Raw genomic sequence first — 25,783 nt, 5'->3', positions numbered from 1 at the left:
GACCTGTCCCCGGGGGAGGGAGAGAGTGCAATGGGAGGGGCGGGAGGGGCAGGTGGCCCTTGGGTCAGTGCCTGTGAGTGGGCCAGGTATGGGGACAGCCCCAGAGGCCGGCAGGTGGCCTTTCTTCTGGGCCTAGGGCAGCGAGGGCCCCCGGAGAACCAGAAAGGAGGAGCTGGTCTCTGAGGAAGGGGGAGGCTGGGGGAGGCTGGGGAGGGGACCGGCAGGGGGGCCTCCCCTTCCTGAGCTGGGCAGCCCTGCCCCTCCGGGATTCTGGCACCATAGGTGGCCTCCAGGGGGCGCTACTGTGCTCACTACTGGGAGTTAGTGCCCAACCCCTAGCACCTGGCTGTTGGGGGGTGGGGGGTGGGGCACAGGATCAGGGAGAGGAAATACTGTGGGTGACAAAAGCCCGAGACCTCCGAGATCCCGGGGGCTGCCTGCGTCAGGGTGTCAGAGCAGTGACAGAGATGGGGGCCACTGGAAAGGATACGTCCATCAGGGCCACAATGCCCCGGCACTGGTCCAGAGAGAACAGGTCCCCTGAGATCCCTGGGGGAGACACGGGGTGCTGAGGTGCTGGGGGCAGTCAGCAGTGGGGGGATCGAGGGGAGGGGGTGCAGGGCTAAGGTGCGGGGCTGGCCCTGGGTCCGAGCTCACCTCTCAGGAGCTCGTGGTTCAGAAGTTTCTGCAGCTCTGTGGGCTCCATGTCTAGTCCCTGCCCAGAAAGAAGCGAGAGGAGTGGCCTCAGGGTCCGGTGCCCGGGCACCCTGGACTCCGAGCCCCGAGCAGCTGCCACCACGCATGTCATCTTGTCTGGGCTGAATGTCGGGCCCCGGGGACTGCGTGTGCCCTCCTCGGGGGGCTACAGTGCCAGAGGAGGTGGGAAGTCATAGGGGGCCACATGGAGGGGCCAGAGGGGACCCGGTGGTGCTGGGAGATGCTTCTCTGACTGGGCTTCAGGTCCTGCTCCCAGGACGGGGACAGCCTGTCAGGGACACGGGGCGGCTGGGGTCACGCCCTCATGAGAGGTCCTGGATACAAGCTTGTGTGCGTCAGTGGCTCCTCTGGTCGGTCTGGGAGGCTGGGGTCTCACGAGAGCCCCCCAGCCGGAAGGGACAGTGGGGGACCAGGGAGAAGGCATTTCTTGGGGGTCCATTTGGTGACTGGCGGGGAGCCTGGGGACCCCCCCACAGTGCCCCCGTGGTATCGGGGTCCTGCAGAAGGGCGATACTCCCCCTCCCCCCATGAGGCCCCCTCCAGGGAATCCCAGAGTTTGCAGCGTCCCAGCTAGCCTGGGGCATGAATCCTGTGCCCGGCCTGAGAGAGCCCGGACAGGACCAACACACATGGGGTCAAGGAGCTCATGCGCCCAGAGGAAGAGCAGATGCCGGGTTGCAGGTTTGAACCCTCGACGCCTCGCATGCCCTGAGCTCTGCTGTCTGGGGCCCAGCAGCTGGGCGCCACCTGGCCAGCCCCACCCAGAGCCCACGTGCCCGAGTCAGAGGGTGGATCCCAGCGAGTGAGGAGCAAGCGCCAGAGCACAAAGCTCAGCCGGTGACCAAGAGTGAGTGTGAGCACTCCCATATGACGGGAGCACTAGGGAGCACCCCGTTCAATGGGCGCGTCAGGGAGCACCCAATCTGACGGGAGTGACAGGGGAGCAACCCACCTGATGGGAGCACCCCACCTGAGGGAACACCAAGGAGCACCCCATCTGACGGGAGCACCAGGGGAGCAACCCATCTGACGGGAGCACAAGGGAGTACCCCATTTGATGGGAGCACCCCATCTGATAGGAGCACCCCATCTGACGGGAGCACCAGGGAGCACCCCGTCCAATGGGAGTGTCACGGAGCACCCCATCTGACGGGAGTGACAAGGGAGCAACCCACCTGATGGGAGCACCCCATCTGAGGGAGCACCCCACCTGAGGGAGCACCAGGGGAGAACCCCATCTGACGGGAACGCCAGGGAGCACTCTATCTAATGGGAATATCAGGGGAGCATCCCATCTGATGGGAACACCAGAGGAGCACCCCATCTGACAGGAGCATCAGGGCAGCACCCCATCTGATAGGAGCACTGGGGAGCACCGCATTCTATGGGAGCACGGGGGAGCACCCCATCTGATGGGAATACCAGGGGAGCAACCCACCTGATGGGAGCACCCCACTCGAGGGAGCACCCCACCTGAGGGAGCATCAGGGGAGCACCCCATCTGACGGGAGCACTACGGAGCATCCCCAACCAGGCACATGCAGCCATCGCCACCTCAGCAGTGACAAGGGCAGAGAAAGGTTACCCAGACCCACAGTGCCAGAAACCAAGAAGCTGAGCGGCACCAAGCAGGCACTGTCCATGTCTGTGAGGTGGGAGGAAGGAGAGCGGGTCGGCCCTTCCTCCAGGCTCCCTCCTGGGAGTGCTCCCTGCGGCCTATGTGGGGCCACGAGTCCCCAGAGGTGGCAGGAGTAAACACTGTTCACAGGGCTCAGGAAAGGGCCCCCGAGGAAAGGCAGGACCCTCTTATGATTATGGTTGGACAGGCTGTGGAAAGGTGTTGGCCACTAGGGCGTCAGCCGAGGGACGTGAGGCAGGATCTGACTGAGTGCTTCGTCCCAACCACTCTCCGTGGCGTCAGGCAGTGCCTGGGTCTTCCTCTGGTCCCTCCAAGGCTGCCCATGTTAGTGGCCACCTCTGGGGCACGTTTGGTTGTGGTTTGGGGACGTCCTAATTAGGGACCATGTGACTCCCACTTCAGGCGGCCGGGGCCTTCACGTCACAGGGACACGTGCCACCCGCCTGGGAGGAAGCCCGATCTCAGTCCTCCTTCCGGCCCGCTGACCCCTCTCAGCAGCGGCAGCCCTGCCTGGGGACCCTAATCGTCTGATCCCTTAAAAGTTGATGCATGACTGTTTCTCTGCCACAGGGCTGGGGACAAGACAGGTCTCAGATGTCCCCTCATTTTCACAGACCAGGGATCATCATCTCAGCGGCAAGCGCCAGCTGGGGGTGTGCGTGGGGCTGGCATGGATTTAAGGGGGTCCCTGCAGAGTGCTCCATGCTGGTCCCCTCCCGACACCCTCCCTTCACTCCTCATTTGTTTATTTGTTTTCATTCTTGCACGGGCTGCCTGAGTCATCCGCCACTGGGCTGCGTGCTGGCAGCCTGGTGCTCTGGGCGTCTGGCTTCCTTCCTTCCTTCCTGTCCTTGGCCAGCCGAGCGTGACCATCTCTAGCCCCCTCTGGTCCCCACTCCGCAGCTATTAGCAGTGAAAGGCGCGTCGTGCGTGGCCCTTGGCAGCCGTCTGCACCTTGACAAGTCAAGGAGTTCTTTCGAACGGTTTATCAAGCCATTAAGAAGATCCCTCGCGCGCCCACGGTGCGCTCGGAAGGCGGCCAGCTCTCGGGGCATGCCGCCAAGGCTCGGGGGGGGGGGGGGCGGGGGCGGGGGGAATGGCAGGAGCGGGAGAAGAAGGAAGGATTACAAGGAGCACTGACTAATTGCTCATCTCCCACCCGGAGCGCATGAAGCGCCCTGCCCACCCCACCCCAACCCGCCATCCGCGGCTCCCTCTACGTTTGGCACGCCACCCCAAATTGTCACCCGCAACTCGCCGCTGTTTGATAAGCAGATCTGTAGAGAGGCTGATGCGGGAGCCCTGGAGGACACCCACTGCAGCCCCCCAGGTTGGGGGGCACCACTCGGGACACACCTGCGGGGAGTATTTGTAGAACATGACGAGCCGGGGGTCTTCTCCTGGGAGACTGGCCTGGTCAGAGAGAAAAGAGGCAGCGTCACAACTCTGGGGTGGTCCCGCGGCCATGGGACATCCTTTAGCATGGGGGGCGGGGGACCATTGACACCATCGTGGTGTCAGCCCTGGTTTCCGATGGGCAGATTCAGACGCTTCTCATGGGCTGCCCATGGCCTGTTGGCCTGGAAGATATGGCCCATGAGTGACATTGAAGTATCCAAATGGCGCCAGCCAAAGGTTCCCCGGCCCTGCTTAAAGGGAACGAGAGGGCCAGGGAAGGATTATGGTTGGGGACAGCCTGGCCTCCCCTGGGAACCGTCCTGACGCTTCCCAGAATCTTGGTTGTCTAAAGGACATATGTCACCAACGCTTGTCACACTTACCTTCATGGTTTTGAGGTTGAAGTTGGTGTCCAAGCTCCTAGAACATTAGGGACACAGTGTGATGGGGACGGCCGGGTCACTGGGCAAAGGAAATGAGCTTACAAATATCTGGGTGGATGCGCCCTCAGCAGAGCTTCTGGGAAGGGATGGGTCAGCCACGTGGTCTAGGATGCCCTTTAGCTGAGGGTCCCACTCACAGCCTGAGCCAACCGCTCTGCCAGGCAGCCGCCAAGCCTCATCACACATTCCTGCTCTGCTCTGGGCATGGGGGCCGCTGTGGGCAGCTCTGAGCTAGTCGGACCCATGCCCACATAGAGACAGACCACCATGACCATGAGACTTGCCCAGGAGGGGGCGAGGTCCCAGCAGGCTGTGTACGCCACCCCAACCTGGCCCCCGGTGGCACTGACGGTCCTGCACCATTGACTCTGTTCTCTGTGTCTCCCTGATGTCCCCCCCACCTGGCCACAGAGTGGGTGATGCCACATGCCATGAACCACCCCCTTGCAATTGTGGCTCCCATCCCTTCCTCCTTCCTGCTGCTGCACAGGTGTTTCCTTCCACCTGCATTGCCCGCCCCTTCAAACCGTTACCGTTTTCCATCATCAGGGAAAGGGCACTACCCCAAATAACCCTCTCCTACCCGCCCCTGCCCTCCTGCAGGCCTTGGGTTTGCACCTCGCCATGCCAGCTCCCAGGAGAGGCTTGGCTACTGGCCCGCGGGCCTCTGTTCCTCTTGTGGCGAGTTTCTCCAAAGCAGGGTCTGGACCGTGCCCCCTACTGGCCCAGAACCACGCCACGGATTCCACGGAAAATGTTAACAGACCAGAACCTTCCAGATGCCAGGAGTCTGTACCTGTTGCTCACTGGCATCTTCAGGAAGATTCGGGCCAGGAACTCTACCGGTTCCCTGCGTGCCGAGGCAGCCACCACGTACGTGCCGGGGCTGAGGTGGAAGCTCTTGGTGAGGTTGCACTTGGTTTTGGAGACGATGCCCTTGATGATGTTTCGGTACTGGGAGAAGAACGTCCGTGGCAGCTTCTCCTGGAAGTGCTGGAACTGGGGGGAGATCATCACGGTGAGAAAACTCCCCGCCCCGCCCTCAGCACCAGGAGGGATTCAGCCTCCTGTCTCTGCACACCCAGAGTGAATAGCAGCCCCTCCAGGGGAGACAGTGCTCCCCAAACTCTCAGAAAAGCGGCTGCATTTGGATGATCACGGGTCAAAGATGCCAAAGGGTCCAGGAACACGAAGATCGTGCTGAGCAGGGCTCCTGCACCCCTCCTGCACCCCCCCTCTTCTATTTCATCTTTCCAGCAGTGCCCTGAATTGCATCCTCATTGGAGAATAATAGGTCCTGATCATTTTCCTTTTATTTCAATATTTTCCTAGAGATAAAACAATAAATATAATGCAGTTCCTATTACCAGATGTCACATACATATTACATAACACCAAGCCCTGACTAAATAAATTTCCCCCAATACCGCCAAGCCTGGGGGTTCCATTTAGAATGGTTACACAGTGTGAAATGATTATTTGTGCTCTCGGGCCCTGGGGGGAACAGGGAGAAGGGAGAGTTTCTTTCTTTCCTTTTTTTTTTTTTCCGAGAGAAAGAGAGAATGGGGACAGGGCGGAGCTGAGGCTTTCCTGTTCCAAGTGTAGGACGGAGGCTGGGTGGAATCCGGAATGCAAGACCACTGGGACGGACATAGCATAACCCTCCTCCCTCTGGGGGCTGGGAGCCTGCCTTGCTGGGGTCCTTCTGGCCAAAGCAAGGATCAGATCAGTTTTGCTGCAGAGCGAACACCACGCTGGGTCACTCTGGGAGTGAGTGTGTGTGTGTACATATGTGTGCACGTGTGTGCATGTGTGTGCGTGTGTGCTCGCGTGATGCAGAGAGCCGGCTGTGCACACAGTCTCTGGGCCGAGGTCACCTCCATTTGGAAGACAAGGCTTCCTCCACTCTCCCGCCCTTACCTCTTCCTCCGTCGTTCAGTCTCAGCCCTGTCTGGGCTTCTGAGCAGACCCATTCCCTGGCGGCTGTCAGGGGCATGTGAGGGGAGGGATGGCGGGTCCTGGTCCTGAGCTTGGAGAATGAACTGCGAAACCCCTTGTCCTCCAGACCTGGGGCTCCCTTCCTGCCTCTGTCCTCACCTTCTCCAGCCCTGTGCGTGCGCCTTGAGTGTTTCCCTTGAAGCCCTTCTAGAAGCTTTGCTTCCTTGACAGGGCCCTGAGGACCAGGGAGAAGTGAGGTCCTCCGCCCAGGGCTGCAGGAGGCCAGGGCTGCAGGACGGGGTCAGCTTGCAGTCCGCCACCTGCCCGGCCACTGGAGAGGCTCTGCCTTCAGAAGGTCCCTCTGCCCTGGGTCTGGCTCTCGGGGCTCCCCTGCGTGGCCTGCAGGAGCTGGCGGGGACCTGCCAGCCCACAGTGTACCCCAGAAGCCATGGGCACAGCTGCGCCCCTTGCTGCCCCATCCTGCCAGCCCAGACACAGCACCCACTGGGCAGGTGGGTGCTGTGAGGCCCATAACCATGGATGGGTGAGGGCGCCCATGGTCACGGTTCCCAGCTCCCCTCCTGCCCTGGGCGTTAGGCCCCCCCGGCCAGCCGAGCCCCTCGCTCTCTTAGGGAGACCCGCGGTCTGGCCCACGACGAGAGGCTGCGGTGGCCCAGTGCGCCTTCTGCTCTGGGGGACTGACTCGGGCCTGGCGGTGAGGAAGGGAGGCTGGAGGTGCCCCCCGGAAGTACCCTGCCTGCCCTGGCCCTCTTCTCAAGCCAGAGGAAGCGACGCTGGCACCCCACCGGGACCCGGGCCTGAGGATGCCTGAAGGTCAGAGCCGAGAGCAGGCTGGGTCCGGCCTCTGTGGCAGACAGTGAAGCTGGGCCCGCGTGGCTGCCAGTTCGAGGCACCTGGCCTGACCGCACGGGCCGCTCTGAAGTGCAGCCACGGGAGAATGAGAGCCAGGGACCACGCAAGCCTGGGCAGAGCCTGGCACGAAGTAGCCCCACGGCCAGAGGGATCCGGAAGGACGCACCTGGGGGTCCACCTGCAGGGAGAGTGGAAAGGGCGGGGTCAGAAACTCAGGCGGCCCCTGGAGGGTCAGCACCCCGACTTCCTTCCCGCGGGACCTTCTGCTGCATCTGCACATAGAATGTATACAAGACCATTTCAGAGCTGGAGAGAGAGCACAGCAAGCCCCCCCCCCCCCAGACACACACACCAACACACACACACACACACACACACACACACACACCCCACAGGCACACATGAACATGCACGCACACACACACTTGCACACACACGCACAGACGTACACAATGCACACACATGCACACACATGCACCCACCCCCACACACACATGCACACACATGCACACACACACGTGCACACACGCATGAGCACGCACACACACTCGCACACACACACATGCACACAAAATACGCGCACACACAGATCCGCACGCACGCCAGGCCCTGGATTACGTGTACATCCTCTACACGTTAATTATAGGTAAATTCCAGTATTGACAGCTGATGCACATATAACGCATGTCAACAGTGGGGGTTGACATGCTACCTCTGGTCAAAGCACAAGGGCCAAGTGGCCTGGCTTTATTCCCGGGATGGTTTTAGCTTTAAAGGCTTCCCATAAATTAGCCCAGGACAGCCCACATCTCCTGCCTGGGCAGCGCTCAGGGTCCTGGAGACCCTGAAGCTGTTCCGACTGCCCCCGGATATGTGGGTTCGGCAGGTCTGGGTCAGGCTCCTTGACCCGGCTGCTTCCGGAGCAGGCACAGGCTGCAGTCTCGCGGGAAACGCTGACCGATGACGGCGGCACAGAGGGCGTCTGCGTGAAGCTGGATCCCGTCCCCATCGCACTGTGTCAGGGGCCCCCAACTGACAGCGTTGGACTCTGCCGCTCCTTGGCATTTGCTCCCCGAGGCTGTGCTCCCCTGATCCGCTCTCACTCTGGGGTCCGCGGTCCCCCCCCCAGGCAGGTACCGACGGGCAGAGAGCACCGGGGCTCTTACCTTGAAGACATCGAAGCTGAGCGGGAACTTATCATCTTCCTTGCTTATGTCCTGGGGCATGATAGTGAAGGACACGACAGTGTTTTCCCCCCGGATGCTGTCCGACACAGAGAAAAGGAACTGGGTGTCCCTCCAGAAGCCATCTGCAAGGGAGAGAACTGTCACTGTGCTCGGCCAGGCGCCCCGGGCTGGGTACCCCCGGGGCTACGTGAGGAATCACCTTCACACACCAAGGCCTGCATCCCAGTTCCCACTGCAGTGGGCAGCGGGGCACCAGTGACTCTTGGGCTAGAGCAATGACAGCAGGCAGGGCACATGCCACACTTATGGCTGACCCAGGTTTAATCCGCAGTGCCCGGATGCCCCCCTGAGCCCACCAGGACTGATCTCTGAGAGCAGAGCCAAGAGTAAGCCCTTGGCACAGCAGGTGAAGGCCCCCGAAGAAACAAGAAAGAAACAACAGCTTTTAGGGTTGTTCTTCCATCTCCTTCCTGCTTGGCAAAACTGTTTCTTAGATGCAAAGCTGACGGTTCTCTTCTTACCACCTGGAGAATGAAGGAGCCCCGAATGCAAGAGCTTATGCAAGAGGCACTGAGCCCGGAGCCTGGCTGAGGGGCTGTCACCAGCGGCCCTGCAGCTGAGGGGAAAGATGCAGAGACGGAGCTCAGAGTTCCTTCCCCGGGGTATCATCAGGCTGCAGCTGGGGAATCCCGGGATAGTGTTTTGGGGATGAAGATGAATCAAAGAATGGCAGGTGGGGGCCCACATAGCACAGACGGGCGGTCACGGTCTCGGGCTTTCCACGGATGAACGTGACGGTGGGGCCAAAGCAGAGCTGCACCTCCCAAGGAATTCCTGAAAATGGCCCCAAGGGGCCATTGAGGGAAGAGGGTCTGGGCACCCAGGCAGGCAGGAGAATCGGTCACTTTGGGGCTCCTCAGGATGGCCACAGCCCGCTGCAATGAGATCTTCTGACAAGCAGAGACGCTTGAAGGAGAAAAGGGAATCCTGGGGCCTGGGGTCATCCATGCCGACCACTGTCCACAGGATGTGTCCAGGAAAGGGAAGGCACACATACGAATACATATGTGCAGGCACACACACTCGTACAGACTCATGCACACTTACTAAGACCCTCTCCATACACTTTATATGCACACACATTTACACACACATGCAAACTCATGCACACGCATGCTCACATACCCATTTACATGCATGTATTTACATACAAGTGGGCTGGAGCGATAGCATAGTGGTAGGCCTTGTAAGTGGCCAACATGGTTAACCCGAGTTCAATTCCCCCACCCCTCTCGGCAAGCTACTGAGAGTGTCTTGCCTGCACGGCTTAGCCTGGAAAGCTCCCGTGATGTTTTCGATATGCCAAACACAGTAACAACTGTCACAATGGAGAGGTTACTGGGCCCGCTCACCTTACTGGGTCCGCTCGAGCAAGTTGATGAACAACGGGAGGACAGTGACAGTGATACGCACAAGCACACACTCACACACATATGCTCATAGGCCAACACTCATGGACATTATTCATTCACACACACTCACCCACATGCACAGACTCTCACAGACACACACCACATACCCACTTCCGTGCAACGGGACATAGGTCCATATTTTCACCCACACGCATGCCTCTACATGCACCTACGAAACTCAGCCATGTGTATACACACTGACTCACGCACAGGCATCACATGCCCTCACATCCTCCCACAGCTAGACGCCTACATACATGTAGACACCCACATGCACGCACGAGTTCAAGTGCGTATGAAGTTTCAGGGCCTCTGTCCCCAGTAGGGCTGTGCTCAGCTTGGGGTCCCATTCACCCAGGCTGTTGGGGCAAAGTGCTCTCTCTGCTGCTGGTCAGGAGCAGAGCCGTGGTCTCGGAGCTGAGGCTTCCCTTGGAGAGGCAACAGTGTGCCTTTCGGCTGACAAATCCCTCTCCCTCCTGCCTCTGGCTGATGGTCGTGAGTGGAGCGGCCCAAGCTGAGCCAGCTTTCACCAACGCCTACCTGCTGGGCTTCCTGGTATCACACGGCCCTTGAACATCTTCTGGGACCATCTCGCACAGACCATGTTGCCGTCTTCCACGCTGATGGGGACTTTGTTGCACATGTACAGGCAGGAGAAGTTGTCCTGGAAATCTTGAATCGACATCCTGGTGGGAAAAGAGATGTGTCGCCAGTGGCCCCTGGCCTTGTCCCCAGGCCGGAGCTGTCCCCACCTCCACCGGCATCCAACTACCATGTCCACCAAGGTCGCATTGTGCCACCTCACGGCCAGAGCCTCCTTGGCTCCTTCTCCCTGGGGATCTGGAGCTGGGAGGACAAGGGCGGCGTGAACGTCCAGTTCAGCCGGTCACCTAGCTGGGCCAGGCTCTGTGCTCCGGACCCTCCCCTTTCCCAGCCGCTGGGTCTAATTCCTGGCTGGGGTCTGCATCAGAACACAGTGGCTTCAACCCTGAACCCCCACCTCATCCTGGGATGAAGCTACATATACTAGAAATGTTTTCTTTCTTACACTCCTCCTTGGATCCTTGATCGCTTCTGCACAGCCTCCCTGGTACCCAGACCGCATTTTATTTAAAGGCGTCACAAAGGACACAGAGAGGCCCCAAGAGCTGTCTGCCTGCCTTGTCCTTTCCAACAGCGCCTAAGACCAACGATGGCATTTGGGACACCTAGTTCCAGCGGCTCCGTTATCCCCAGAACTCGTGAGTTGGCACCAAGCCTGGAATTGAGACCTGAGGTGGCTCTCCTCAGTGGGTCGCACAGAAGGCCCGGTGCCCCCGCCCCAGAGTCTTCAGAAAGCCGTTGCTGTCAGAGTTTCCACCTGTCACCCCTGTTTTCCAGCAACTTGGCTCTTCAGAGCTGAAACCCTTTTCCCACCCTCAGGGCACCCTCAAGCTTAGGTGCTCGGTGAAGAAAATAGACCCAGGTACATGGGGGTCTGCAGAGCACAGATGCCCCCATGGGTCTGTCTGAGAAGGGCGAGGGCCGGGGCGGTGCCCATCGGATTTAAATACCAAAATTCAGGACTGGAGAGATAGCACAGCAGGGAGGGCGTTTTTGCCTTGCACGTGGCCAACTCGGGTTCGATTCCCAGCATCCCATATGGCCCCCTGAGCACCGCCAGGAGTAACTCCTGAGTGCAGAGCCAGGAGGAACCCCTGTGCATCGCCGGGTGTGACCTCCCCCCAAATAAAATAAAATAAAATAAAATAAATACCAAAACTCGCCATCCTCTTTGTCCTGGTACAGCTGGTCTTTCCGCGGGTCGCGACTCTCCTGCCACTCCACAGACCTGAGCAGAGTCAGGGACGGGGAAAGAGCTTAGGGCTTTGCTTCCCTTCCCTCCCCCTTTATCTCTCAGTCCCGAGGTACAGTGGGGAGCCCCGGTCCAGCTTGGGGGGGTTGTGACCCATGATGCTCTAAGCTGATGGCTCCCACACTCTCCCTACCCACTTTATGTGGACGCTCCTTCACCCACCCCCGCCAGCCCCTACCGAAGCCCCAGCACAGGGCTAGCCCACCCCAGCCTGCCCCTCCTCCCACGTGGCTGTCAGAGGTCCTCTCCTGGTGCCCCTCTCCGAGCTCAGCCCTGATCTCTGCACCCCTCACCCCACCCGCCCATCTTCCATCCCTCCTGCATGCAGTTAAATGAAGAACTGCAGTGGACTGAAGGCGGTGCTGCGCTTCAGGGAAGTAGGGGGTCTCTGTGCGCTCTCCCGGGAAAACTCCAGAAACAGCTCTCGGACCTCTGCCTGGTCTCCAAGCCCAAGTCTGCTTCCCCAATAAGCAAACGAGACTCGTTTTCTTGGCGATGCCTCGCTCGGGGCTTTCACTGAGTTCTCTCATGGCTGTTGCAACACCTTTTCCTCATGGGACTCCGAAACTTGAGCTCTCATGTCTCCAAGAAGTCACCTTCTCCGGGAAGCCCGGCTGGTACCCTGCAGACTCTGGACCCCACAAATCTGGGTCCAGGGACCCTTGTGGGAACAACGCAGCTGCCCCCCACCCCGCCCTCAGCTCAGTCTTTGCGTCACCAGCTTCTTCACTGGCCACTGGCCTTCCTGAGCCCCATGTTCCGGCAGCAGGATCTAGCCCCAGGACCCCAAGAGTAGATCTTGGCCTCTTGGTGACCACTCCACAGATTTCTGCTTGGCTCTTGAACCATCCATGTTCTAGAACTTTCTCTAGCAGGATCTGGGGGGAAGCAAAGACTCTCCCTAGCGGAAACAGCTGCTGGCCTTCTCTCCACCCTCCTCCACCTGAAAGCCCGCTCCCAGGCCCACCATTGGGGGTCCCCACGGCAGCCCGGAAGCCTTGGGAGCTTGTTCTCGGGGAGCGAGGGGCAGGAAGGACCCCCTCTGAGTCTCCTGCGCCAGGAGGGACCACCCTTCCGACTGCCGGCTGCAGGCCCAGCCAGTCCGATGTGTTCGTGTAAAATGGCAATTTTATAATTAAGCGATAATTACATTTTCTGCAGCGGGTAAGGGAAAATAAATGTAGTGTGAATCAATATGCTATCGATTCGTGCCCGTTTGCCTGTAAGTGTGTGCGACAGAAATTTCAATTAGGCTTGAGCTGGGCCCGGCCGGATCCTGCTGGAGGAGAGCAGCCCTGCGGGATGCGGGGTCACGGGCTCCTGCTGGCACGGGGTGGCCTCCCTCACCTCCCAGGATGAGCGTCCATGGGGGACCAGCAGGTGCACCCGTCCCCTGCACCCGCCCCCCCCCGCTCGCTTCGGGAAAGCCCCAGAGCTTGGGGACCGCCTGTCTGCCAGCAACCTGCCTCGCTCTCTCCTGAGCCCGAGTCTGTCCTCCCTGCAGCCCTCCTCCTCCTCCTCCTCCCCTCTCCCATACCAGCTCTTCCTCCTCCTCCTCCTCCTCCCCCACCTCCTCCTCTTCCTCCTCCTCCTTCTCCTCCTTGTTCCTCCTCCTCCTCCTCTTCCTCGTCCTCCTCCCCTGCTCCTGTCTCAGTCCTCCTCCTCCCCTTTCCCATACCAGCTCCTCCTCCTCCTCCTCCCCTCCTCCTCTTCCTTCTTCTTCTCCTCCTCCTCCTCCTCCTTTTACTCCTTCTCCTCCTCCTCCTCCTTCACCTCCTCCCCCACCTCCTCCTCCTCTTCCTCCTCCTCTTCCTCATCGTCCTCCTCCTCCTCTTCCTCGTACTCCTCCCCTCCTCCTGTCCCAGCCCTCCTCCTCCCTCTCCCATACCAGCTCCTCCTCCTCCTCCTTCTCCTCCTCCTCCTCCTTCTCCTCCTCCTCCTTCTCCTTCTCCTCCTCCTTCTCCTTTTTCTCCTCTTCCTCCTTCCCCTCCTCCTCTGCCTTCTCCTATTCCTCCTCCTCCTCCTTCTCCTCCGCCTCCTTCTCCTCCGCCTCCTCCTTCTCCTCCTCCTCCTCCTCCTCCTCCTCCTCCTCCTCCTCCTCCTCTCTCCTGAACCAGTTCCTTCACCCCCTGCTCCTGTCTCAGCTCCTCCCGCTGCTCCCCTGCTCCCAAACTAGTTCCTCCTTCCCACGCCCTCTCCTGCACCAGCTGCCTACAAAGTCCCTGTCCCCCTGGTGTCCCAGGCAGGGCTCTGCTCCGATGTCCTTCCTGTCAGGCAGCCTTCCCATCCTGCCCCGCCTGCTGCCACACGGTCCTCTGCAGGTCCCAGAGGGGGTGCCGGGAGGGTTGGGGACCAGGGACCCATCCTGGCTGCAGGATGCAGGGAGCCAGCTCAGCCCTCACCCGCAGGGAGCCCCGAGTCCCCATGCAGCTGCTGTGAGGCGGTCACAGGTCTCGGAGCCCCCTTGGCCCCTCACTCCTCCCCGGAGCGAGAGGCTCATGCAGTGACCCCTGCGGGGCAGATCAGAGGGGCAGAAAGGATGGCTCTGGGGCACCTTGTTGCCCCCCACTGGATGAGTTTCTCCCGTTCTCTGCGACCCGGCGCCTGCCCGGTCTCCCCAACCAGGAATTCTGGGTCCGAGAACCCTGTCTTCGGCGGGAGGGTCCCCCTGGAAGAGCCAGGGGGCCCATCAGGCCCCACCCAAAGAAGAGCTCAGGGTGGGCACTGTCGGCTTGGGGACTGTGTCCCTTGACTGGGACAGGAGCTGGGCAGCGGGGACCCCACCCCCGGCCGTACCCGTCCTTCCAGGGCCCTTTCCACTCCGTGTTTCCCCAGGGGTTCCAAAGGCGGATCAGGTCCTCCCAGCCCCTCCGGTACTGGACCTAGGGGGAGAGAGCAGGCGGGGTCAGTCGGTCAGTCGTGGGCGATGGGGCAGGGGAGTTCGGGAGCTTGGGCCTCATTTGGCTGCCCGGAGCACTGAACGAGGAGCTGGAGGAGACGGAGGGGACTCTCCCGGAAGGAAGCTGACGGGGAGGGGAGTGTGGCCTGGCTCTGCCCGGCGTGGAGGGACAGGCCCGGCCCCTGGTTCTGTGACCTGGAGCCCAGTGGACAGAGGTTCCAGGCCGGCAAACAGCGCGGGACAAGGGGCAGCAGCCACAGACCAAAGCGTGTGGTCAGGTCTGGTCGCTCGCCATGGCTGCGTCCCTGCACGGGCCCTGGGAGCCGGGCTGGGGTGTCCACGCTGCCGTCCTGGGCAGGGGGCAGGAGAACAGCCCAGGGGCTCAAGACAACAGCATTTCCCAGCCTGCAGCCCCACTCATCCAGCCTCCACCTGTGACACAAACACACTTCCCTCCCTCCCTCCCTCCCTCCCTCCCTCCCTCCCTCCCTCCCTCCCTCCCTTCCTCCCTCCCTTCCTCCCTCCCTCCCTCCCTCCCTCCCTCCCTCCCTCCTTTCCTCCTTCCCTCCCTCCATCCTTCCCTCTCTCCCTCCCTTCCCTTCTCCCTCCCTCCCTCCTTCCTTTCTTCCTCCTCCCTCCCTCTCCCTCCCTTCCTCCCTTTCTCCCTCTCTCCCTCCCTCCCTTCCTTTCTCCCTCCCTCCCTCCCTCCCTCCCTTCCTTCCTTCCTTCCTTCCTTCCTCCCTTCCTTTCTCCCTCCCTCCCTTTCTCCCTCCCTCCTCCCTCCCCCCTCCCTCCCTCCCTCCCTCCCTCCCTCCTTCCTTTCTTCCTCCTCCCTCACTCTCCCTCCCTTCCTTCCTCCCTTTCTCCCTCTCTCCCTCCCTCCCTTCCTTTCTCCCTCCCTCCCTCCCTCCCTCCCTCCCTCCCTCCCTCCCTCCCTCCCTTCCTTCCTTCCTTCCTCCCTTCCTTCTTCCCTCCCTCCCTCCCTCCCTCCTCCCTCCCTTCCTTCCTTCCTTCCTCCCTTCCTTCTTCCCTCCCTCCCTCCCTCCCTCCCTCCCTCCCTCCCTCCCTCCTTTAGTCCTCCCTCCCTTTTTCCTTCCTCCCTCCCTTTCTCCCTCCCTCCCTTCTTCCTTTCTTCCCTCCCTCCCTCCCTCCCTCCCTCACTACCTCCTCCCTCCCCCCTCCCTCCCTCCCTCCTTCCTTTCTTCCTCCTCCCTCACTCTCCCTCCCTTCCTTCCTCCCTTTCTCCCTCTCTCCCTCCCTCCCTTCCTTTCTCCCTCCCTCCCTCCCTCCCTCCCTCCCCCCTCCCTCCCTCCCTCCTTCCTTTCTTCCTCCTCCCTCACTCTCCCTCCCTTCCTTCCTCCCTTTCTCCCTCTCTCCCTCCCTCCCTCCCTCCCTCCCTCCCTCCCTCCCTCCCTCCCTCCCTCCTTCCCTCCTTCCGTTAGTCCTCCCTCCCTTTTTCCTTCCTCCCTCCCTTTCTCCCTCCCTCCCTTCTTCCTTTCTTCCCTCCCTCCCTCCCCCCTCCCTCCCTCCCTCCCTCCCCCTGGCATCTCCTCACTCATGCCCAGGGACCCAAGGAGGCCCATTTGCTCCTTCCTGCCGCTGAGTCCCGAGGGCAAGCCTGTGGCACAGTCATGCCAGACCCCTGCCGTGGTGGCTGCCTGACCTTGGACATCCACAGAGGGAGGCGAGACTCGCAAAGGGAACAGAGTTAGAGCTGTCGCTGGTGCAGAACCAGAGGCGTAGGGAGCACAGGAAGGGCCCGTGTGGCGAGGCCTCCAGTGAAGGGGACTGGGAGGGCCGCTGTCCAGGGAAATCACCTAGCGCCGAGACAGGCTCCGAACCACGTGGCTCTAACCTCAGCCTCTGTGTCTGCAGCCCTGTCCCGGGAGAGGCACTCCCGTGGCCTCCAGGGCACAGGACCAGGGCAAAGGCTCTGACTCCAGACCCGGTAAAGGACACAGTTGCTCCAGGCCCAGCTCAGTCTGCCCGTGGCCATCACCTGGACCCTGTGGTCCCCTACAGGCCTTTGCCACAAAGGCAGGGCGTGGCTTCTCAGACGCTGCCCCGGTCTCTCGGGCACTGCAGGAAAAGGTGCGCTGACTTCTCATGTCCCTGGTTTCTGGAGCCCAGACACACAGGGCATGTCTGCAGTCATCCACCCGCCTCTGCCACAGCCCCTGGGCCAGGGGCATGAGGACAGGCCCCCGAGGGGCCCCGAGAACTCACTGAGCAGCCCCGGGGCCTCGGTGCAGCTCAGCACAGGGGAGAAAGTGGCCGCAGTGGAGCAGGCTAAATGAGGCATGCAGACCAGCTCTGGGAGGCGTTGGCCCCGCTAGGTGCAGAATAAAAGATGCCAATTCCATTTATCTTCCTGTCTGCCTTCCGCCCCGAGGGAGGAGGAGCAGATTAAAAAGCACATTTCAGTTAGGGGCTGGCTCAATCTTAGCCCTGCTCCTCGGAGTTCTGACCTCTTCTCTCAAGAGGACAAATCTGTCGCCAAGCCAAGCTCTGACGCGTTGTCCGGCGGTCACCCTTTCTTGTTTTCCTTTATTATCGGAGGCTGGTGATGCTTGGGACTTTGGTGACCCCGAACGTGCTCCTGGACCCTAGTACCACCACTTGGCAGTGCTTGTGGGGGTCACGCAGTGCCAGGGGTCAGGCCAGACCTCGCTCATGCAAGGCGTGTGCTGTGTGGACTACACTCCCGGCCCCACCCGGAGCCCACTCTCCCGTAGACAGCTGGTCACAGTCAAGGGTCCATCTGAGAATGGGCTGAGCCTCAGGATCTCTGCCCTGTTTTCCCTCCAGCTCCTTGTTAGGTCATACCCAGGGATGCTTCCTTATTCTCTCACTCTCATTCTCTCTCTCCTTCTCTCTCTCTCTCTCTCCCTCTCTCACTCACTCACACTCTTGGTCTCCCTTCTCTCGTTCCTTTTCCCTCTTACTCTCCTTTGTGCTCTCTCTCTTTCTCTCTCTCTCCTCTGCCCTTCCTCTCTCTCTTTCTCTCGTTCTCTCCTTTGCCGTCTCTGTGGATCCGAGAGTAACCACACACCTTCTCCCCTTCGGGCCTCCTCTCGGCACATGTCATGATGTCTTTCTGTCTGTCTGGGAGCTGAGGGGCCCGGGGCATGTCCCAGGGCTGAGAGGCAGAGGCCCCTTGTGTGACTGGCACACCTCACTAGAACCTCCCCGAGGGAGAAAGGAACCTGGTCCCGCCAGAGCTTCTCTGTGAGAGTGGTTCAGTGGGCCCTTCTGCCATGCCCCCAGGGCCAGCCCCCAGCTCTGCAAAGTCCCCACTCGACTTCCGTCATCCCGGGAGCACTAGCACAGAGATGGGCTCCAAACCAATCATGGCTCCGTCCACGATTAGCCTTTAGCGTCTCTCAGGAAATGTTTTCTTTGGGCCATGAGGAGACATAGCATGGCCGTCCCTGGCAGGCTCCACCTCAGGGCTCCCCATTGGCCCTGACCCTTCGCCAGAGTTGACAGAGTGGCCCTGAACACACACTTTGTTGACTCCCCAGGGCAGGAAGCACCTGGGGTGGGGCATTCTGGGCCTGAGGGCAGAGTCAGACCTTCTGGGTGGATGGACACAGCACCGAGGCCAGTAGGGCAGGAACCTTTGCTCTGTGGCCGGGCTAGGGTTGGGCCGCTGGTGACAGCGGGGACTCACCTGCTCAGCACCGGTCACAGTGTAGGCATGCTGGCTCACCAGGCCATTCTGCAGCTTTGTGGCCACTCCTGTGGGCTGGGGGGAGGGGGAGGGGACAGCATCAGTGGGGCAGCTGTGACGCCCACCCACCCACCCACAGTGGGGTGGTGCCTGGCACCCCCATACTCCCCCTGACTAGGAGCCCCACCCTCTTGACTCAACCTCCCCCTCTAGCTCCCTCCTCTTGTGAGTTGGGCGCCAGCCAACCCCTCACAAGAGGACCCGGGGCTTGGGGCGAGGGTTCCCCTGAGGGATGCAGGCCCCAGCGCCCGCAGATCTGCAGGATGGAGGAAGGGTTGTCTGAGAACAGGCGCAAATCTCAGAGGGTCAGAGGGGCAGCAAGGCCTTCCCAAGAGGGACCTGCTGGCCCCGGGACTGTTGCCCTGCGGGTGGGAAGTACCAGAGGGCAGCAGAGAAAGCCGGCCAGGATGGTGCCCAGCTCTGAGGGCTCAGCCAGCACCCAGCTGCGAGGCCTTCGGTTAGAGCCCAGCTGTGAGGGCCCTGGTCAGTGCCCGGCTGTGAGGGTTTTGGCCAGAACAGACTCTTTGTTTGGATCTCTCCAATTTTAAGGTTGCAAATATTTTATATATATTATATATAATATATATCAAGTGATATTATTTGGGCTGGAGCGATAGCACAGCGGGTAGGGCGTTCGCCTTACAAGCGGCCAACATGGCCGACCCGAGTTCGATTCCTCCGCCCCTCTCGGAGAGCCCGGCAAGCTACCGAGAGTATTCGATATGCCAGACACAGTAACAACAAAGTCTCCACTGGAGACGTTACTGGGCCCGCTCGAGCAAATCGACGATCAACGGGAGGGCCTTTACCTTTTATATATAATATATATCAAGTGATATTATTTGGGCTGGAACGATAGCACAGCAGTAGGATGTTTGCTTTGCACGCAGCCAGCCCGGCTGAGCCAGGTTCGATTCCTCTGCCCCTCTCGGAGAGCCTGGCAAGCTACTGAGAGTATCTCACCCTCACGGCAAAGTCTGGCAAGCTCCCCATGACATATTCGATATGCCAAACACAGTAACAGCAAGTCTCACAATGGAGACGTTACTGGACCTGCTCAAGCAAATTGATGAACAACGGGAGGACAGTGATAATATATAATACATTATATATATTGGGCTGGAGCGATAGCACAGAGGGTAGGGCATTTGCCTTGCACGCGGCCCACCTGGCTGACCCAGGTTCGATTCCTCTGCCCCTCTCGGAGAGCCCGGCAAGCTACCGAGAGTATCTTGCCTGCACGGCAGAGCCTAGCAAGCTCCCCATGATGTATTCGATATGCCAAACACAAGTAACAACAAATGTCACGATGGAGACGTTACTGGGCCCACTCGAGCAAATCAATGAACAATGGGAGTTGACAGTGACAGGCTATGTGACGATTAGCCTTTAGAGTCTCTCAGGACATGTTTTCTTTGGGCCGTGAGGAGACACAGTGTGGCCGTCCCTGGCAGGCACCACCTCAGGGCTCCCCATTGGCTCTGAGCCTTCACCAGAGTTGATAGAGTGGCCCTGACCACATACTTCGCTGACTCCCCTGCTCTGCCCCTGACTGCCCCTCCGACCTGTACACCCTGGCTGAGTCCTCCAGCAAGCCCCCCTTGACTAGCCTTCCAACCAGGCTCCCTGACTGGGTGCCCCCTGCCTAAGCCCTCTGACCGGTCCCTGACTGGCCCTCCCTGACTGTTCCCCACTGCCAACCACTCCCCCAGCTCAGGGGACCCCACTCACCCCCGCGGGCGTGGCGCACGTGATGAGGGAGCCGGCCTGGGCGGCTGCTTGCACCATGACCAGCATGTCGGCCGGGGAGGAGGTCACGTCGATGCTGGTGACCACGCCCCCTGTCAGGTCCACCAGCGCATCGGGGAGGTAGCCGTAGTGCAGGTTGAGGTAGGACCCGCGCAGCCTGGGAGGGGGACAGGCCGGGAGGGAGGGAGAGAGGGAAAGAGGGAGGCTGCCTATGGAGCCCTGCAGGAAGCCCTGATGGGTGCCCTCAGCCACCAGCTCCCGCTTCAGGCCCGTGCACCCCTGCTCTCTCTCTGCCATCGTTTCCTCACCAGGGGCAGGTGGGTGGAGGGGGCGCATGCAGGGTGGGAACCGCACAGGCCAGGCCACACCCCACACTCGGGGGTGGGGGGGCTTGATCTTGAGAGAGGCCAAGCTGCCCTTGGGGGGTTTCTGTCCGGCCCCTCCTGCACTCCAACTCCTTTCCCTGAAGAGGGCCAGGCTCTCAAGTCGCTTCGTTGCTGGAAAGAGTTCTCGGAGCTAGATTTCTTGGCATCATCTGTGGTGCTGGTGACTGACCTGGGGCCAGCCACGTGCATGGCAAGGACTTTCAGCCCTGTCCTGTCCCTGTGGTCCTCTAGCCCACGTTTAAATGCCTGGTCACCGTCACTTCCCGAAGCTCCCAGTCATGCCACTCTCCCAGCATGCTTCAGCCTCCCTGGACTTTGCTTGACTCATTCCCCCAGTTGGGGAAGCTCCGTCCTGCCCATCCTCCAAGGCCTCACTGGGGTCCCTTCCTGGTGACATCCTGCTGACCTCCCTGCGATTGCGTCCTCCACTCTGCCTGCCTCATCCCCGCACTCCCTGGGCTTGAGCTGGGAATTCTATTTTTATTTATTTATTTATTTATTTATTTATTTATTTTGTCTTTTGGGTCACACCTGGTGATGCTCAGGGGTCACTCCTGGCTCTGCACTCAGGAATTACTTCTGGTGATGCTTGGGGGACCATATGGCATGCCGGGGGTTGAACCTGGGTTGGTCGCATGCAAGGCAAATGCCCTACCTGCTGTGCTATCTCTCTGGCCCCAGAATTCTGTTTTTTATCAGTGCTCTTTGTCCTTGCTATGACCTTCAGGCCCACATGCTCCCATCATCCCTCCGAGAACCTGGGTGCCTCTCCCCATCCTCAGCCTGGCACACAGCCACCGAGGGGGCCTTGGCTGGGGGGTGCTGAGGCTCTGGCTCTGACCTTCAGCAGAGCTGAAGGGGGCCAGCTGGTAGGGCGCACTCTGACAGAGCAGATGGAACCGGCAGTTCTGGGGCGCAGGACACAGGGGGAACCCCTCCTTACTTGGCGTAGGCTTTCTCCAGCAGGCAGGGCCAAAACTCCTGGTTGTCGCAGCGGGTGTTCACAAAGAGGTACCTCCTGTCCAGGATGGGCAGGCGATCGTCCACCACCACCTCCACCCACTGGCCACACTGCCAGAACTGGAGAAAGACGAGACAAGGTCTGACCATCTGATGCCAAGTCCTCTGCTAGCAAGGCAAGGTCTGAGGGTGGACGGACCCCTGACACAGCTGAGTCATGCAAACTCCATCCAGAAGGAAATACCAGCCTGCTCAAGGGATGAGGACAGGTCTGTCACGGCCCCTGGCAGATGGAGGACCCAGTCACAGATCGAGTGAGTCGAGGAGAATCCAGGCGGGAGGAAGAAGGAGTGAGTTCTAACGGGGTCCAGTTAACTCTGATCATCTGATGCCAAGTCCTCTGCTAGCATAATCCAAATGTGACAGAGGCACCCAGGATGGCAGAGGCAGCAGAGACCGGAGGACAGAAAGGTCAGAGGGGACAAGGGGGTCCCTAGGGAGAGGAAGGCCTGAGGGAGGAGGCAGGATTCTGCAGCTGGAAGGAACCGAGGGATATCACTGGGTTATAGGCAAAGTGTGGCCAAAGGCTCAGAGACTGGACGGGGCAGGTGGCCCCAGCGAGCAGAGCGGGGCTGGCTCTCAGCCCTCCTGCCGAGCTCGCCTGCCATCAGAGCGGCTGAGGGAAGCAGCGCACATGAACCGGCTGTTCCTCCCCAGAACACACCTCGTCATCATCCACATTCAACTCTTAATGGCTCACCGGGAAACTCGCCAAGTGAAGAAACTTCCTAACGGCACCAGCTTAATGGGGCTTCTTTGCGAGTGTCCCCCAGGCTGGAGGCGAGCAGACCCGAGCTTTGAGGAAAGTGGGTCTCTGACAGGTGGGTTGGGGGCCGGTGGGCCTGAGGCCTTCCATCATCAACTTGGCAGTGACAGGGAGCCGTGAGGGGGCTGTTCTCACAGCTGGTGCCCCAGATGTTGGCTGCGGCATCCAACGAAGGACACCCTTGCCCAGCAAAGCCGTGACTGAGACAGCAATGACAGAGGGGACGGAGCAGACAGTGCCCTCCGACCTGGCCGTTTCTGGGCCTGTGCCCTGCAGCTGGAGGGACGCCCTGTGGCAGAGAGACGCAGAGGCCAGACAGCCTGGGAGACCACAGAGGACACCATCAGCAGAAAACACAGGGCTCATTGGAGGCTCCAGGAGAGCCAATCCGAGCTCATCTGCGGGGTCCTGTAGGGACCGGCACATCTGGAGCTGGGGTTTAATTGGCTGGTGGTGTGTAACAGATGGGGTCTCGTCAGTGGAGCTAGCTGGAAGCCTGGCTCTGCCTTCAGCTCCCCAAGCAACATGCAACTGGAAAGGAAATGTAATTCTGCGGGACTCACTTTCCTCTTCTGGTCAGTAGGAAGGGCCTGGCGAGGCTGTGAGAGGAATCACGTGAGATGATGAGCAAGAGCTCAGGCTCCAAGCGCCATCTTGTTCAGCACCTAGGATAGTGCCTATCAAATAGGCAACTGTCCCGAATGTCAAACTCTGGTTGGCTCCCCTTAGAATAAACTCACCCCTTTCCCCACACACCAGGAATGCTGGCTACACTTGTTCTCCCTATACAAAGGGAATATCCAGAGGGAATCAGCATTCCCAGAGAGGATGCAAATGGCTTGCCTGGTTGTCAGGAATGAGGCCGCTGGCCATAGACACTGCTCAGGAGTTAAAGTGGTTCCCTTATATGGAAGAGACTCTGGCTCAATCCCCCCAAACACCTCCAGTAGTGAGCCCTGATCACAGAGCCAATTGTAGCCCCTGACATTGCCGGGTGTGGCCCAAACCCTCTCCCTCTTCAGAAAACAGAGACCTATGTGCTCTGACTTTCCTCATTGTAAGAAAGAGCAAGGAATATCTGGGCAGTATCAGTTTCCCCAGGAACTAGGCTGGGGCCCTTAACTAAACTCATGTGTCTGAGTAAGACCCGAGATATTGTGGGCAAAACACTGATTTGCCTGGGCACTGGGACCTTTCTGAAAAACTGTATCTGAACTCCAAGATGTGCAAATGTTAATTCTGCAGCAGCTTCTAAAGAACGGTGAGGTCTCCTTGCCATGTAGAAGGCAGAGAAGGTACTACCTGGGCCTCAGGGAGTCCCGACCACCTGCCATTCTTGAGGGAAACCCAGACACAGTAGAAGCTCATGCTTTGCTGACTTCTCAGAGCATCCATGACACCTAGGCACTTGTTAGAAGACCTAGGATGCAAATATTGGATCTCAGGAGGAAAGAACAGGAGAGAAGAGGTACTCAGCTATAACAAAGGAAAAGATCTAAGCAGAAAAAGGAAATAGGTCTTCAGAACACAGAGTTGGTTGAATTTCAGACTAGGTCAAATTCTGAAAGGCACACATCTGGACCAATTTCAGAGAAATTTCTGGACACTCAGGAGAGAGCATCCTGTACACTTAAGAGTTTGAAAGGCCCTGTTGCTTACAAAGTCAATTTTTTCCCTGAAAGTTGTGAAAGATAATGGAATGATGTTCACAGATTCTTGATGGGTGATTTTTGATCTTTGAACTCGGTCTTTGATCCGAGAATCCCACACCCCACACAAATATATTTTTTACATCAGAGCAAAACAAAGCACTCATGCAACCTGGGGAAACCATTCAACAAACTAGACCTACTTCCATAACGATGAATACAAAAGAGAAGACTTAAAAGAAGAAAAAATAAGGGTGAAAGAAGCAATGGTGAACAAAGTTTTATATATCCTTTTTTACAAGGAATCATGAAAATGAAATTGATCATGAAAGGATGAATCAGACGCTGGAGTGACACTATGCCTATCGCATAAAGTGGAATTCAAGATAAACATTAAGTATGACAAGGACATATATGATACAACAAATAGATCATAGTGCGCTTTATTCCCATAACCAGATGGCAAGAACTAATGCCTTGGGCACCAAAGACCACAGCAGAAGTGTAAAGTCAAAACATCTGAAAATGAAAATAGAATTTGGGGGAATAATTTCATTTACCTTTTCCAGAATTCAGTAAGTAAAGTAGACAAAACAAAGAATAAGCTACGTTAAAAAACATCACAGCAGGGGCTGGAGCGGTATCACAGTTGGTAGGGCATTTGCCTTGCACGTGACCAACCTGGGTTCGATTCCCAGCATCCCATATGGTCCCCTGAGCACCGTCAGGAGTAATTTCTGAGTGCAGAGCCAGGAGTAACCCCTGTGCATCGACGGGTATAACCCAAAAAGCAAAAAAAAAAAAATCACTGCAGATAATACAATCCGCAAGACAGATTTCATCTATAAAGGAAGTTTGATTCCATACAGAAAGCTCATTATTTCTTAACAACAAGTGTTAGTGAGGCTATGGCAGCAACGGAACTTCCTCTCACTATTGGTAGGAACGTATGGTGGTGCAGTCAGTTCGGAAAACAGCATCGTGGAATGAACCTCCAACCCCAAATTAAAAATGGAATTTCCATAAGATTCAGTAAACCTGCTCTGGGTATCCAAAGAATATGATGTCACTAATTTGAAAAAATGTATGCACTCCCAATGTTCATGGAAACACCTTTTGGCAATAGTCAAGACACAACTCAAGCGCCCTAGGATGGTGATGTGATGAAGACGTTGTGGCTTGTGTATATGAGGACACACTGGTCTGTATAGAGAAGAGAAAATCTTGTGATGACATTTGTGACAACACAGATGGACCCTCGGGGGGAAGCATGCAGAGCAAGCTGAGTCAGAGGCAATATAAACACCAGATGAGTTTTCTCATTTGTGGACAATAAAAAAAGCAAGGGAACAAATGAAATGAAACAAAAACAAACCTTTAGACTATGATAAAGACAGGGGAGGGTCCTTGGGGGGAGAGGAGTTGGGGTGAGACCCCTGGTATGGTGTGGGGTGACACAAAGTCCCCAAGAGGAGAAAATGGCACCAAGACTGTGTTTTCAACCAAGATCATGTCAGTCAAAAAGAAAACCAAGAAAATCGCGTGTGAAGTTTCAAAATGGCACAGAGTCAAGTTCCCCGGGAAAAGTAAATGGGGATGAAAATGAACTGAAAGTAACTTAGAGAAAACAAAATCCCAGGGCTGGAGCGATAGCACAGTGGGGAGGGCATTTGCCTTGCATGCAGCTGACCAGGGTTTGATTCCCAGCATCCCATGTGGTCCCCTGAGCACCGCCAGGAGTAATTCCTGAGTGCATGGGCCAGGAGGAACCCCTGTGCATGGCTGGGTATGACCTAAAAAGAAAAAAAAAGAAAAGAAAACAAAGTCCCCCAAAGAGAAAAGAATAGAAAGAATAATGACAATCAAAACACGACTTCTTTCTGAGCAAGAGAGAGACCGGAAGACAAGCTGGCCTGAGAAAACAAGAAAGAAAAGTATAGTGCGGGGACTGGGGCAACAGACTTAACCACAGAGCAAAAAACCAAGGCAAAATAAAATTCATTTTCCGGAAAATCATATAAGCAACATTCTAACAATAAATTTGAAACTATAAAAGAAG

The 25,783-nt window shown here is 58.3% G+C and overlaps 1 protein-coding gene across 1 annotated transcript in view; it reads right to left on the bottom strand.

The window, feature by feature from the left end:
* Window positions 1-25,783, bottom strand: part of CAPN13 (calpain 13) — a 45,257-nt gene that overhangs the window by 5,288 nt on the left and 14,186 nt on the right. The window contains exons 4-15 of the mRNA XM_056125781.1: window positions 21,233-21,369; window positions 19,886-20,060; window positions 18,095-18,169; window positions 14,319-14,404; window positions 11,424-11,498; window positions 10,208-10,353; window positions 8,163-8,317; window positions 4,994-5,196; window positions 4,123-4,174; window positions 3,713-3,769; window positions 658-715; window positions 491-549 (exon numbers count right to left, since the gene is read on the bottom strand). Of these exons, the coding sequence (XP_055981756.1) occupies window positions 491-549; window positions 658-715; window positions 3,713-3,769; window positions 4,123-4,174; window positions 4,994-5,196; window positions 8,163-8,317; window positions 10,208-10,353; window positions 11,424-11,498; window positions 14,319-14,404; window positions 18,095-18,169; window positions 19,886-20,060; window positions 21,233-21,369 (1,278 nt within the window). The remainder of the gene's footprint in view (window positions 1-490; window positions 550-657; window positions 716-3,712; window positions 3,770-4,122; window positions 4,175-4,993; window positions 5,197-8,162; window positions 8,318-10,207; window positions 10,354-11,423; window positions 11,499-14,318; window positions 14,405-18,094; window positions 18,170-19,885; window positions 20,061-21,232; window positions 21,370-25,783) is intronic.

This window comes from Sorex fumeus, unplaced genomic scaffold, assembly GCF_029834395.1.
Source record: "Sorex fumeus unplaced genomic scaffold, SorFum_2.1 ptg000006l, whole genome shotgun sequence".
Classification (NCBI taxonomy): Eukaryota; Metazoa; Chordata; class Mammalia; order Eulipotyphla; family Soricidae; genus Sorex; species Sorex fumeus.
Note: the sequence above shows the minus strand (reverse complement) of the source record. Positions and strands in the feature narration are given on the sequence as shown.